This window comes from Eptesicus fuscus, chromosome 13 (assembly GCF_027574615.1).
Source record: "Eptesicus fuscus isolate TK198812 chromosome 13, DD_ASM_mEF_20220401, whole genome shotgun sequence".
In the NCBI taxonomy this organism is placed as follows: domain Eukaryota; kingdom Metazoa; phylum Chordata; class Mammalia; order Chiroptera; family Vespertilionidae; genus Eptesicus; species Eptesicus fuscus.
In genome coordinates, this window is record NC_072485.1 from 24,428,312 (window position 1) to 24,443,503 (window position 15,192).

General features: G+C 44.5%; 1 protein-coding gene across 3 annotated transcripts in view; it reads right to left on the bottom strand.

The window, feature by feature from the left end:
- FAT3 (FAT atypical cadherin 3) overlaps positions 1–15,192 on the bottom strand; it is a 528,869-nt gene that overhangs the window by 96,295 nt on the left and 417,382 nt on the right. For all 3 annotated transcript variants that reach the window (XM_008149161.3, XM_028156960.2, XM_054725478.1), the window contains 2 exons: positions 4,198–4,473; positions 958–1,168 (listed from right to left, as the gene is read on the bottom strand). In XM_008149161.3, coding sequence (XP_008147383.2) covers positions 958–1,168; positions 4,198–4,473 — 487 coding nt within the window. The remainder of the gene's footprint in view (positions 1–957; positions 1,169–4,197; positions 4,474–15,192) is intronic.

Consider the following 15,192-nt stretch of genomic DNA (forward strand, 5'->3'; position numbering starts at 1 on the left):
GCTTATTAGATGTTAAAATCAATTTTTTAAAAATATCAAATTTAACAAAACAAGTGTATTTATTTATTTTTAAATATATATACACACACAGTTATATATATACATATAGACATGTACATAAATATCTATTTTATATATGTGTGTGTGTGTGTGTATGTGTGTGTGTGTGTATATATATATATATATATATATATATATATATATATTTTTCAGAGAGGAAGGGAGAGGGAGAGAAAGACAGAAACATCAGTGATGAGAGAGAATCATTGACCAGCTGCCTCCTGCACACCCCCGACTGGGGATAGAGCCCGCAACCCGGGCGTGTGCCCTGAATGGGAATCGAACAGCGACTGCCTAGTTCATAGGTCGATGCTCAAGCACTGAGCCATGCCAGCCAGTGAGTCTGTATTTATTTATATGTTGGGTTAAGCAGGCAGTTTAGTACCTACCAACTACTCTGCTACTCAGATCACTTCCAATGAAGTGAATTTGTGTCAATGTTGGGGCATAGGAATCTCTGAAGCCCACAGCCCACCCACTGACGAGTAAACAAAGACATGTGAGGTTCATTCACAGAGCTGCCTGGCAGCCCTCAGATGATGGGAGGCTTTGTTTTTTTTCAGTCTGTGACCATGACTTGTTGACCCATAAGTAAAAGACACCGAGCTTACTACACATTTCTTCTCTCTTTTCCATTCTAGAAAAATCTGAGATTGAACCCAATAAAATGCAACTCTTTCCTTGCTGTCAATGATGGAAAACATATGACTGAAATGCCAAGAACTTTATACACCACCACCATGCAAATGGGGCAGTTGCTTAGCCAAAAAAAAAAAAAAAAAAAAAAAAAAATCAGTTGGAGATGTTCCAGCCATAACCACGTGAATTTGACAAGGTGATAAATACTAGAGGGTCCAGTGCCATGCATTATGCTGCAATCAGTGCAACAGCTCTCACCTGCTTCTATGGTATATATGAGTTCTGCATTTTCCCCTTTGTCTTTGTCCAGAGCCGTCACTTGTAGAACAGCTGATCCCAGAGCAGCCGATTCAAACACAGATGCTTCGTACAGTGGGTTGGTAAAATAAGGACTGTGATCATTAGCATCTTCCACATTCACAATGACTCGGGCCAAGTTTCTTCGATAAGGAAACTCCTGATCTCTGACCTTTAGACAAAATAACAAGAAGCAGTAGGACTAAAATCTTAAGTTGCAAAGAACTCACATGGCGATGTCTGTAGTGAAAACAAAATGACACAAAGTACACAAAGTGTTTGACCCAGTCCCAGGCACATAGTAGGTGCTCAATAAATGGATTTATTATCAAGTCAGATGATAAACTGAGAGCAGGGACCACATCCTCTTTATTACTCAGTGTTATGCCTGATGTTTGGTCTGCGTTTATGGAACTGATGCCTGGATACCACAAACACAGCAGTTTCTCCTGGCCCCCCTCACACAGCCACTACCACTCGTTTGTGCAAATAGCTGCTAATCGAATGGTGGATGGAGCCTCTTCTAAAGAGGAAACTAAAAAGTGGAATTAATGAATGCAATGTAGGCACTGTCATTCATTCATTCATTCACTCATTCACTCACTCATGCATTCATTCATCGAACACTTATTGCCACCTATTATCTGTTAAGCTCCAGAATTGACTCTGCTGGTTCAATGGTGAATGAGATGCAGTCCCCGACTTCAAGAACTTTATAGTTGACTGGGGAACGCAAACTCGTAAACAGACAGCTCTACTGCCCAGTGGTAAGTGCCAGGATGGGACTAGTGAGAGGCACTTCACTTTCTATTCAGCTTTTTGGGAGCGGTAACAGAAATAAGTACAAGCGGTAAAATGGTGTTGATGCTTGTGGGCACGTACCTCAGGCAAAAAGAACAAACACAGACAGAGGCCCAGTACTGGGAGAGAACCCTGTTCACTGGGAAGATGAACTGAATCTTAACTTCTAAAATGGGAGACCCCATTTTCACTTCACCAAGGAGCCTGCCTGACTGCTTTCAAGTTTCCCCTCTTTTGCATATGGCAAAAGCTTGCAAATAAAGAACTCTTTAACTCTAACCACATGATTCTGAAGCAATTTTATGTAGCAATGATCAAATGTGTCCTTTCCATTTGTTCAATTTTAGGCACCATAATTTGAAAGATGTGAAAAATTAGAAAATGTACTGAGAAGAACACAAGGGTAACCAAACTGAATTTTTAGTTTGTTAAGGAAAGAATGAACAGAAATGACTTGAAGAATCATGAGAATGGAGTTAGTCACCGGCATAAGGTTCCTGCCCCTGAAGAAATACCTATAAAAGCAACCTGGTGAGTGCGCTGGATTTCCCGGTCTGTAGGCTGGCCCTCACACGCAAGGACCAGGCTGGACTCTGTATTTGGGGCTTACTGAAATTGGGCCTCTAATATACATATATTTCAGAGTGGCCATATTATTATTATTATTACTATTATTATTATTATTACTAGAGGCCCGGTGCATGAAATTCCTGCATGGGGGGGGGGGGGGGGGGGGGTGTCCCTCAGACCAGCCTGCACCCTCTCCAATCTGGGAGCCCTCGAGGGATATCCGACTGCCCGTTTAGGCACGATCCCGGTAGGATCGGGCCTAAATGGGCAGTCGGACATTCCTCTCACAATCCAGGACTGCTGGCTCCCAACTGCTCGCCTGCCTGCCTGCCTGATTGCCCCTAACTGCTTCTGCCTGCCAGCCTGATCACCCCCTAACCACTCCCCTGCCAGCCTGATTGATGCCTAACTGCCCTCCCCTGAAGGCCTGGTCCCCCCCCCAACTGCCCTCCTCTGCTGGCCTGGTCTCCCCAAACTGCTCTCCCCTGCAGGCCTGGGTCCCCCCTAACTGCCCTTCCCTGCAGGCCTGGTCCCCCCGCAACTGCCCTCCTCTGATGTCCTGGTCACCCCTAACTGCCCTCCCCTGCTGGCCATCTTGTGGCTGCCATCTTGTGTCCACATGGGGGCAGCCATCTTTGACCACATGGGGGTGGCCATCTTGTGTGTTGGAGTGATGGTCAATTTGCATATTACTCTTTTATTAGATGGGATAGAGGCTGAATTCACATGAATTCCACATGAATGCCCAAGGGTGCTGGGACATTGTCTACTTTATATCTTTGGTGCCTAGGACAGTGTTTGGTACACACTAGGTGCTGAAGAAATAACTAATGAATGGATGAATGGTGGTCAGAGCGATGGGTCTGACGATTCCCGAGTCTCTCTTTTGTTCCCTGGGGTCTCAGCTGGAAACCATCGCCGAGGGCACGGCACTCAGGTTTCCTCTGGTCCGGAGAGGTTTCTGGACTTGGGAAAGAGGAGTAGCTCTTAGAAGAACATGAATTCCAGCGGCTCGGGAATTGGTAGTGTCTTGGCATGTTTTAAAGCCCAGCAGTACACGAGATTAAGCCTCTGTTATCCCTTCTGGTCTTAAGGAACCCAGGAGGGCTCTGTAGGCAGAGGCTGTGCAACTGCCCCTAGGGTTCTTGGGTGGTTATAGGGACAGGTTTTAGGCCATAAACGAACCAAGGAGGCTTCTTGTTAGTCTTTACCTCCCAATTATGGGAACTAGGCAAACTCCACTTTAAAATGGAAGCAACGTCTACACAATTTGGAGGCCTCCTGAACTCACATGCATGTTTAAGGCTCTCTGCAGGCTTCAGTGTGTTTGGGTCCTCTTTTGTGCACTGGTATTACTACAAGGTCAATGCCGGAGCAATGGTAATAAACAAATTCTCTAAATGCTTCCAGGCCGGAGCACGGCACGGGTTCAGCAAAGGATTACCATTGTGATTAACGTCTCAAGGAACTTCTTTTAAACTTTTCTACAAAATCTTCTGGATGCGAACCAATACTATGCACACTGGGAGATTTATGGAAACACGGCCTGTTCCTCCCTCTCAAGTCAGTCTGTCGGCAGCATTTACCGAGCAGCCACTGTCTGTAGAATTCATCTCAAGTTTCAGTTTAGCAAAAAATATGGAATCACTGCCTAACAACAGTAATTCCTCACTGAAAGAAAAAAGGCGAAAATGAAGGCAGCCCTGCTGTGAAGAGACCAGGTTTCCCACTGCTTACAAAACTGAGGGGCCTTGGACGTCTGGAGACTAAGGTGTGTGCCTCGAGGGGTCAGTGATCCTGCCAGGAGAGCAATTAAGCGTTTGGGCCTACCATGACGTTGAGGATGTGCTTGTCCTGGGCTTCGTGGTCCAGCCGCTCGGCAGTGAAGAGCACGCCGGTGCTGGGGTCCATCCGGAATTTTCTCATGCTGGCGGCGTCGATGCTGCTGTGCACCGTGTAGCTCAGCTTGTGCTTCTCATCTCGGTCTGTGGCCTCGATCTGCAGTATCTCTGTGTCGGGGAGCACGTCCTCGGAAATGGTCACATCGTAACTCGGCTGAGAGAATTCCGGGCCGTTATCATTATTATCCAGCACTTTGATAAATACCTATAGTTAAAAGAAGACAAGAGTGAGGACTAATGCCAGCGCCCTCTTTCTTCCCGCCCGGTCCTTGGATCCCAGCTTGGAGCAGCTATCTCAACATGTAGGAAGTTCTTGTATGAACATACTCTGTAATTAGAGGCTGACAGTAAACCAGGAGTTCACAGTGGCAGGGACATACACTACAACTGATCAATATTCTCACTATTAACTGAACAGCTAAGCTTGCCCCCAGGGGTGACAACTCCACAGGGTCACTTGAGGCACCATGTGAGAGACCACAAGGTGACTTCAGTGTGTTTCATTCCTATTTTCTTTTAAAGCCATATTGTGTACTTAAAATACACACACACACACACACACACACACACACACACACACACACTCTGAGTGGCCAGATTATTATGATCTCTGAACGAATAATAATCTGGCCACTCAGTATATATATATATATAGAGAGATATATATTAGAGGCCCAGTGCATGAATTTGTGCATGAATGGGGTCCGGCCAGCCTGGCCAGGGGGAGGAGACATGGGCGGTTGGCCAGCCTGCCTGCTGGTCGAACTCCTGGTCGAGGGGACAATTTGCATATTAGCCTTTTATTATATAGGATATACACTGAGTGGCCAGATTATTATGCATTCAGAGATCATAATAATCTGGCCACTCAGTGTATATATTTCAGAGAGGAAGGGAGAGGGAGAGAGAGATAGAAACATCAGTGATGAGAGAGAATCATTGATTGGCTTCCTCCTGCTTGCCCCCTACTGGGGATTGAGGCTGCAACCCAGGCCTGTGCCCTTAACCAGCATCAAACCTGGGACCCTTCAGTCCGCAGGCAGGTGCTCTATCCATGGAACCAAACTGGCCAGGGCCGCTCCTATTATCTTAGGTTCTTGTTACGTGCTCCTCATAGTGGACTTAATGTGGAGGCAGGAACAGAAGTGGGACAGGAACAGAAGAGACTAAGGATGGAGGAGTGGACACAGGGGTGGCCTTCTCAGAGCAAGCAGAGCTTCTCAACTGCAGTGTCCACACATTGCGGCTCTCTTTCAGAAGGGACGTGTTGAGTAGATATGATAGTGAAATACCAAGTTCCTAACTTGTGTTCCTTTAGAAGTCATTTTGTTATAAAAATGTTCAGGCAGATATAAAAGTCATCGCTTAATGAACCCTCATGTATTCATTGCTCAGCTTTGACAATAAGCAATTCACGGCTTAACCTTGTTTCATCCCCACCTGCTCCTCCATATTATTTTGAAGCAAATCCCAGCCATCATGTAATTTCAGTGTGTCTCTAAATGACAGGGACTCTTAAATACACACAATACCATTATTGCATCTATACAGAGAGAACTAATTCCTTATTGTCATTAAACATTCGGTTAGTGTTCATCTCTCTATAATTGCTTTTTAAAATGCTATGTACGTTTGTATTATACATATATATGTTACATATTTCATAGTTTCTTTTAATCAGGATATGCAAATAGAAAACATTGCATTTGCTTGATGTCTTTTAATTTATAGATTTTCCCTTTCAATTTTTATGTTATCTTTGGCATTGAACAAACTGAGCCATTTTATCTTTATGGTTTCTACGGTCTGAATTTCACTCATTCCATTACTATGTTTTTTTTCTACAGGTCTTACTGTCCCCGGTATTAATTATACATTGGTAGTTTGATATAAGAGGCTTGATAAGATTCAAGTTTAATTTCCTCCTCCTCCTTTTTCTTTGACAAAAATACTTCATGAGTGATACAGTGTACTTCCATACGGAGACACATAATACCTGGTTCTCCCTCTGATTATGTGATATTAACAGCCATTGATGATCATTGTATACATAACATTAACTCATTAAAAATGCAAAATGGTAATGTTTTAATTCTATGATTTCTTTCTCACTTATTAGCTGGAGGAGCTCTAAAAAGAACTCTTTGGTTACTCTGATATATGCTTCCTATAGAAACAGCAGCATAAATACTTTTCCTCTATTTATCATTTCAGAAATAATGAGCTGGTTCTTCAGCTCCTCCCAAAGTGATCAGTGAAGTATTTTTTTTTTCCAAGCATCATTATGAACTTCTGAATTTAATCACATCTGATATGTTTCTGTCCATTAAAGTTACTGATGCACAAATGGCCCTTCCTTGGTCAGTGAGAGCCTCTTCAAATTGACTCTTATGATATTTTGACACAACTACTGTAATCTTTGATAGATTACTTGGTTTCCAATAATTTCCACCAGTATTTTTTTCCAAGATTGTCTTGTACATTTTCTAAGCCCAGTCCTGAATTATCCGTTTCTTCAAAAAGTGTTCGTTACTTTTTAGTTAGAAGTGGCATTTAGAGATGACGATGTGGTACTAGGGATGTTCATTGCTGCTAGATCTGCTATTGTGTCTAGCTTTTATTCAGTGGACATAATCAGCAAAGTTTTTTGTTTCTTTGTTAATCCTCACCCGAGGATATTTTTTCCATTGATTTTTAGAGAGAATGGAAGGGGGGTAGGGAGGGGCAGGGAGAGAAAAACATGGATGTGAGAGAGATACATTGATTGGTTGCCACCAGCATGCGGTCCAACTGGGGCCAAGGATGGAACCTGCAGCCCAGGTAGGTGCCCTTCACTGGAATGAACTCACGACTTTTTGGTGTGCTGCCGGCACTCTAACCACTGAGCACACTGGCCAGAGCAAAAGTTCTTTGTTTCTAATAATTATTTCATGAGTTGATATTGATACCTCCAATTTAAAATTAGGGCATCAAGGTTTTTATTTAATTTTTATTTTTTTATATTTCTATCTCCGTTTTCCCATGCTGAAATTTCTCATGCTCAATGACATCATCATGATTACTCATTGTTTTATTTGAAACACAAGAACAAAACCTAAGCATAACAATGCCAACATTGTTATTATAATTACATTACAATTATGGCCATTCAAAAACAATTTTGTATTATTTTGCAGTTATTTTTGTCCTCAGGATTTATTCTGCTGGGATATACAGTCAAATTAATACCTTTAAAATCACTTAGATTAGTTCTTCTCTATGTGCTAAGCATTCTACAATGCAGAGGACAGTCCCCCACAATAAAGAACTATCTGACCCAAAATGTCAACATGCCACTTCATTATATCCTGAATGATATAATGATATAACTTCATTATATCCTGATTGATAGGATATGCGTAGCCCATGGACACAGACAATAGTGTGGAAAAGGCTTGGTAGGAGCGGGTGTGAGGTGAAGGGGTCAGTGGAAAAAAAACCAAAGGGGACTTCTGATTGATTGATAATTCAATCAATTCTCTACTGATGTTCATTTAAAACGTTCCCTGCTTTTGTCTTAGGGTGTATAATGAAGAGCCTTGTGCCCATGTCTTTTCATACTATTGCTCTTATATACTAGTATGTGGAACCCTAGTTTTGGGATTACTGGATCAAAGGAGAAGTGCTCATTCAATTTTGGGTGATAATTCCATATTCCCTTACCCAAAAGTTTTATCATTCGGCATTCCCAGAGCAACACAGGGTGGGGCAAAAGTAGGTTTACAGTTCTGAGTACATAAAACACAGTTTATTCTATTATTATTTATCAATTATTGTATCATTTTCCAAACAAACAACTGTATACCTGATTTGCCCTACCCTGTGTATGAGAGTGACTGTCTTCCCACAGCCTTGCCAACAGAGTATCTAGGCAGTAAAACTTGGATTTTTTGCTAATCTGATAGCTGAGAAATGGCATTTCAGTATGGTTTTCATTGCTTTTCTCTTACTATGAGTAGGGTTGAGCATCTTTTCCTTTCCAGATGTTTAAGAGTCATTTACATTTTGTTTTCTTTTTTTTCTATTCATTTATTTAAATTTGTCTTTATTGTTGAAAGTATTACAGAAGTCCCCTTTGGTTTTTTTTCCACTGACCCCTTCACCTCACACCCGCTCCTACCAAGCCTTTTCCACACTATTGTCTGTGTCCATGGGCTACGCATATCCTATCTAATAAAGAGGGAATATGCTAATTGACCTTCACACCATTGCAAAGATGGCAGTACCCACAGCCAATAAGGAGGGAATATGCTAATTGACTGCCCCACCCTCAAAGATGGCGGTGCCCAAAGGCAATAAGGAGGGACTATGCTAATTGACTGCCACGTCCTCAAAGATGGCGGCACCCACAGCCACAAGATGGTGGCGTCCAGTCCCCTCAGCCCCACCAGGGTGGCAGGCCTGGGGGCGGGGCCAGCCACTTTGCGCATCTGCCTCCTGACTCCCCCAGTCCCCTCAGCCCCCCAGCTTCCCGGGGCCAGACCGAGGCGCAGGCAAGCCTCGGATGGCGGCTGCCCAGCCATCCAGGGCTGCCCGAGGCTCAGGTAACCAGGGCCAGCCAAGGCTTGTGTTGCCAGCAGTGGCAGCAGAAGAAATGTGATGGGACGTCGCCTTCCCCTGATTGCCGGGTCGCCTCCTGCCTCTGAGGGCTCCCAGACTGTGAGAGGGGGCAGGCTGGGCTGAGGGAACCCCCATCCAGTGCATGAATTTTCATGCACTGGGCCTCTAGTCCTACCTAATAAAAGAGTAATATGCAAATTGACCATACCTTCACTACACCACTAGCCACGCCCACCAGCCAATCAGAGCGAGTATGCAAATAAACCCAACCAAGATAGCTACAGCAACAGAGAGCAGGAGGGAGGCTTGGGTTTTCCAGGCAACAGATGAAGCCAAGCTTTCCGCCTGCCCTTGCCTGCCTAAGCCTCCACTCAAGGCTACAAAGTTTCAATTATAGAAGGTAAACAAATCCAAACAGAAATGGCGGCAGCCACGGAGCTGGAGACAGCAGGCTAGGGTTGCCCCTGGCAATGGAGGAAGCCAAGCTTTCCACCTACCCTGGCTGGCCTAGGCCTCCACTCCAGGCTACAAAGTTTCAATTCTAGAAGGTGAATTAACCCCAACAGAAATGGCTGCCACCACGGAGTGAGCAAAAGGCTTGGCTCTGCTCCACGTTACAAAGTTTCAATTGTAGAAGGTAAATAAATTCCAGATACCAGGGCCTCCCCTTGGGTCGCCAGGGGGCGTGGCAAACCACCACAGGCCCCTCACTCAGGCCACCCCACATCCCAAGGGAACCCCCACCCTGATCCGGGACACCCTTCAGGGCAAACCAACTGGGCCCCACCCGTGCACCAGGCCTCTATCCTATCTAATAAAAGAGTAATATGCAGATTGATCATCACTGCAACACACAATATCGCTGCCCCCATGTGGTCAAAGATCCTGCCCCCATGTGGACACAAGATGGCCACCACAAGATGGCCAGCCAGCAGGAGATGGCAGTTGGGAGGCACCAGACCTGCAAGGGAGGGCAGTTGGAGGTGATCAACACTGCAGGAGAGGGCAGTTAGGGGTGACCAGGCTGGCAGAGGAGGGAAGTTGGGGGCAAACAGGCTGGCAGCAGAGTGGTTAAGGGTGATCAGGCTGGCAGGCAGAAGCGGTTAGGGGCAATCAGGAAGGCAGGCAGGCAAGCAGTTGGGAGCCAGCAGTCCTGGATTGTGAGAGGGATGTCTGACTGCCCGTTTAGGCCCGATCCTACCGGGATCGGGCCTAAACGGGCAGTCGGACATCCCTTGAGGGGTCCCAGATTGGAGAGGGTACAGGCTGGGCTGAGGGACAACCCCCCTCCGTGCACGAATTTCGTGCACCGGGCCTCTAGTCTAATAAAAGTGTAATATGTAGATTGACCATCACTCCAACACACAGTATGGCTGCCCCCATGTGGTCTAAGATCCTGCCCCCATGTGGACACAAGATAGCCATCATAAGATGGCCAGCAGGGGAGGGCAGTTGGGAGGCACCAGGCCTGCAAGGGAGGGCAGTTGAGAGGGACCAGGCCTGCAAGGGAGGACAGTTGGAGGTGATCAACCCTGCATGGGAGGGCAGTTAGGTGTGACCAGGCCAGCAGAGGAGGGAAGTTGGGGGCAAACAGGCTGGCAGGGGAGCAGTTAGGCATCAATCAGGCTGGCAGCAGAGTGGTTAGGGGGCAATCAGGCTGGCAGGTAGAAGTGGTTAGGGGCAATCAGGCAGGCAGGCAGGTGAGCAGTTGGGAGCCAGCAGTCCTGGATTGTGAGAGGGATGTCCAACTGCCCGTTTAGGCCCGATCCCATGACGATCGGGCCTAAACGGGCAGTTGGAAATCCCTCAAGGGGTCCCAGATTGGAGAGGGTGCAGGCTGGGCTGAGAGACACCACCCCTCCGTGCACGAATTTCGTGCACCGGGTCTCTAGTCCTATATAATAAAAGCCTAATATGCTAAGTGTCCAGTTGTCCAGTCGTACATTCAACCAATCAAACCGTAATATGCTAATGATATTCTAAAGCCACTCAACTGCTCGCTATGATGTGCACTGACCACCAGGGGGCAGATGCTCTGACTGGTAGGTTAGCTTGCTGCTGGGGTCCGGTGGATCAGGACTGAGCGAGACAGGCTGGGCATACTCTGGAGCCCTCCTGTGGCCCATCCCGGCCCCCAATCATGCACTGGTGGGGTCCCTCGGCCTGGCCTGCACCCTCTTGCAATCTTAGACCCCTAGGGGGGATATTGGAGAGCCGGTTTTGGCCTGATCCCTCAGGCCAGGCTGAGGGACCCCACTGGTACACAAATTCGTGCACCAGGCCTCTAGTATGCATATAAATTCCCCTGTTAATCTCTCAACCATCCCCCCACCCCTACCTTCCCTCTGAAATTCCTGTCTGTTCCATGGTCCTATGTCTCTGGATCTATTTTGTTCATCAGTTTATTTTGTTCATAAGATTCCATATATGAATGATATCATGGGTACTTGTCTTTCTCTGATGAGCCTATTTCACTTAGCATAATACTCTCCAGGTCCATCCATGCTGTTGCAAATGGTAAGACTTCCTTCTTTTTTACCGCTCCATTTCTTTTTCTGTTAAAATTACATCAGATCATTCTTCTATGAGTGAAATGGTCTTTGCCTTTATTTTTGGAAAATATGATGATATAAATGGCAAATGTTTTCAATTTTGTCATTTATCTTTATTTTGCTCATGGAGATGTTTTGCTATGCAAAGTTTTTTTATTTTCATGGTCATGTAATTGAATACATCAATCTTTTCCCTTGTTGTTTCTGGACCTTAAGTCATAGTTTAGAACATTTTCTACATTTCTAGGCTATAGTGAACACACTCATTTTTTATAAATAACATTTACATGTTCCCTTTACTTACATTTCCATCTCTAATCCATTTGGAATTCTTCCTGGTATATTATGTGAGGAATGGATCCAGTTTTATTTTTCTCCCCACATGGCTCTCCATTTATTTCAATGCCACTTTTTAGATCAACACTTTCCCAGAAATTTAAGAAGCCACTTTATTGTATACTAAATTTATACATGCAAATGGTGCACATCAGGCTTTCCTATTTCGTTCCATTGGTTTACCAGTCTTTTCAAGCATCACTATCAAATGTTTTAATTACAGAGGCTTTTCAGCACATTTTAATTATTTGGAAAAGCTAGGGCCTCTCTTTGTTCTTTTTCAGGGTTTTCCTGTCTATTCTTGATTGTTCTTCCAAATGAACTTGAAAATCCACCTGTATAGCACCTGATAGAACGTGAAGCATTTTAAATTGAGGTTATGCTAAGGGAGAAATGGTTTCTTTAGGATGGAGTCTTCCTACCCCAAAACATAGTTTGTCGTTTTTCATTTGCTCAAATATACTGTTTTGTTTTTCAGAGATGTTTTAATTTTTCTCAAATAGGTTTTGAACATTTTTTATAAACATAAACTTAGCATGGTTGTCTTCATAACTGCATGTTGGCCCAGACATGCCTTTTTTTTAAGTATATATTTTATTGATTTCTTTACAGAGAGGAAGGGAGAGGGATAGAGAGTTAGAAACATCTATGAGAGAGAAACATCGATCATCTGCCTCCTGCACCCCCCCCGCCCCCACTGGGGATGTGCCCGCAACCAAGGTACATGCCCTTGACCGGAATCGAACCTGGTACCCTTGAGTCCACAGGCCGATGCTCTATCCACTGAGCCAAACCGGTTAGGGCCAGACGTGCTTTTTTGAGTGAGAGAAGTAGGTCCTGGCTCTCACCTCTGTGCCAGGACCACTTGCCCATGGGCGTGACCCTGACGTGGGCACAAGCTTTGCCTATGGTTTAAGGCAGAAAACGGAGTGAGAAGTGTGCCTATAGAGGTTTGGGTATTTTTTTTTTTTATCTCCACTGTACTTGGAAAGTCTACTACATTCTCTGAATGTCAATTCTTTCCTTTAAAAAGTTCAAGTTAACTTAGTCAAGATGCTAAAATATTTGTGTTCGCAGAAGCAGTGACAGCAATGGGGTACAGAAGCCTTTGCAGCAGCAAGCCTGCCCTGACCTTTAGGAAGTTCCAAAGTCGATGTGCTCTTGAAAAGCTGGCCTCTTTCTGCTTGCTTTGTCCTGAGCCTAATCTACAGTCAGAACAAGTGTTTCTCTGTAAAAGACTTCCTTTTCCTCATTTGCTTTTTATTTCCCACAGTTGGGGCCATTTGTGAGCTCCTGGACTAACAAACAAAGCAAAGTAACTCTCAAAGATGCTGTGTTCAAAATGGTCATTGAAAGGCCTAAGGAAGTACAATGGACTCAAAGCAGGAGGAGACCTGAATGTAGGAAGTCTCTTCAGGGCTGGTTTCAATGCTGCCCACCACAAACAGTCTGGGTTTTGCAGGCTCCTCTCAACTAAGTCTGGGTGAATGCCAAGCCCGGCTTTACAAAGGCTCATGGTGGGAAGCCCATGGGGTGAGTTGCAGGGAAAAGCCTGCCTTTTACTAGAACCAATTAAGTGCTAAATTACTGAAATTCTGTTCTGCCTCTGTTGGTATTTTAAAACCATATTTAAAACATTCTACCGTTGTGATTTCAAGGGTCACACCCCTTGTATTTTCCCCAAGCTAACACATTTTGGTTTTGAATGTATAAACATAAAAATCATGTCAGTTTTGAGTTTGTTTTATAATAGACAAACCCGTATCATCTTTGTTTCTTAATCTTTGTTATCTCTAGTTTACCAGTGTGGTGAGAATCAGAGAATTTGAGGAATGCGCCCAATGTGACAATGGCAAGGCCAGGCTTGAACCTGAGTCTTATGGAGCTGCATTGTGAATTCATACCATTCATTCCACCATCCCATTCCATGTGCACTTACGCTCCATACACATTAGTTGTAAAACACATGTGAACAAGTATGGGTGCAAATATTATGAACCTTGCTATACAGAGTTCCAAATTTACAAAATAGATAACTGACATGACAGCTCTCTCTTAGGAACGTCCATCCTAGGATTATTCTAAACAGAAAGTTCCCTGCTGCCCTTACAATTGGAATTCATTGTCAAAAACTGATTTACGCATAAACTGTCAGGCACAGACCTATTAGAGGCAGTGACATTTTGCCATTATTATTATTATTTTCTTAACAGAAAGTCTCACATTAGAGTTGGCTTGCTGCCTTATTGTTTTCTCTATGTAACTGCACTTGTCCCAGCATTTCCCTAACTTAAGTATACAAGGACGTTTTGGGCCACGGCCCTTTTTACCTGCTGAGTGTGCCCCGACACTACAAGAGAGGAAAGAAAACCTTCGATGAGGGCAGTGTCCCTTGGGAGTCCCTTGATCTGAGGCCGTGGTCGGCAAACTGCGGCTCGCGAGCCACATGTGGCTCTTTGGCCCCTTGAGTGTGGCTCTTCCACAAAATACCACGGCCTGGGCTAGTCTATTTTGAAGAAGTGGCGTTAGAAGAAGTTTAAGTTTAAAAAATTTGGCTCTCAAAAGAAATTTCAATCGTTGTACTGTTGATATTTGGCTCTGTTGACTAATGAGTTTGGGGAATCATGGAGCAGCTTTGGCAAAAGTGGGGTTTTTTTTTCTATCCCTCCCCCCAGCACCCACCTTTTAAGCAGGGGCAGGGTGGAGAGAAAGGATAATACCAAGTCCAAACTTTCAAGGTAAAGATTGCTTTTAAAGAAAGGAGGCTAGTAAGGAACTCTCAGCATGTCACTTAGAGACAGAAGAGGAATAGGAATCCCTATGGCTGTGGAGGACAAGGCTAACTTTAGGGATGCAGGCTCCAGACCTGCCCGCCCCATTAAACACAGACCCTTTCTTTGCCAAAAGCCTTGGTGGCCCATCTCAGTGAACTGGCTTTGGGGGCATTAAGAACTTCGAAGATTATGTGAAAGAGGTTTTTAATCTCAAGTTTGGCTGTGGAGCATACAAATACAGGCTGATTTTCATATCTTTATAAATCAAACCAGGACATGAATAAGAAAAGTATGCTAAAATCACAAAAACACATACCATGAGTCCCCGAATTAAACCAGTGTAACTTTTAGATTATTATTTGGGCATGACTATCTCTGCTGTCTTTCATAAGTAACAATAAAAACCACACACGCATAATACTGTCTAGCTATCAGGTGTATTATTCCAATTTCAAGTTGAAAGGGGGGCTGTAACAATAAAACCTGCATGTGTCCAACACATCATGAAATTTCAAGGACCTTCTCATAATATTTTATTCTTACAACAACCCATAAGGCATGTAAGGAACCCAGAAGGAACTGAGTCTCATCAAGTTGGAGCTCTTTCTGTGGTAACAAAGACAGGAATTGGTTAAGCGCTGACTTGAGCTTGAATCACCTGAT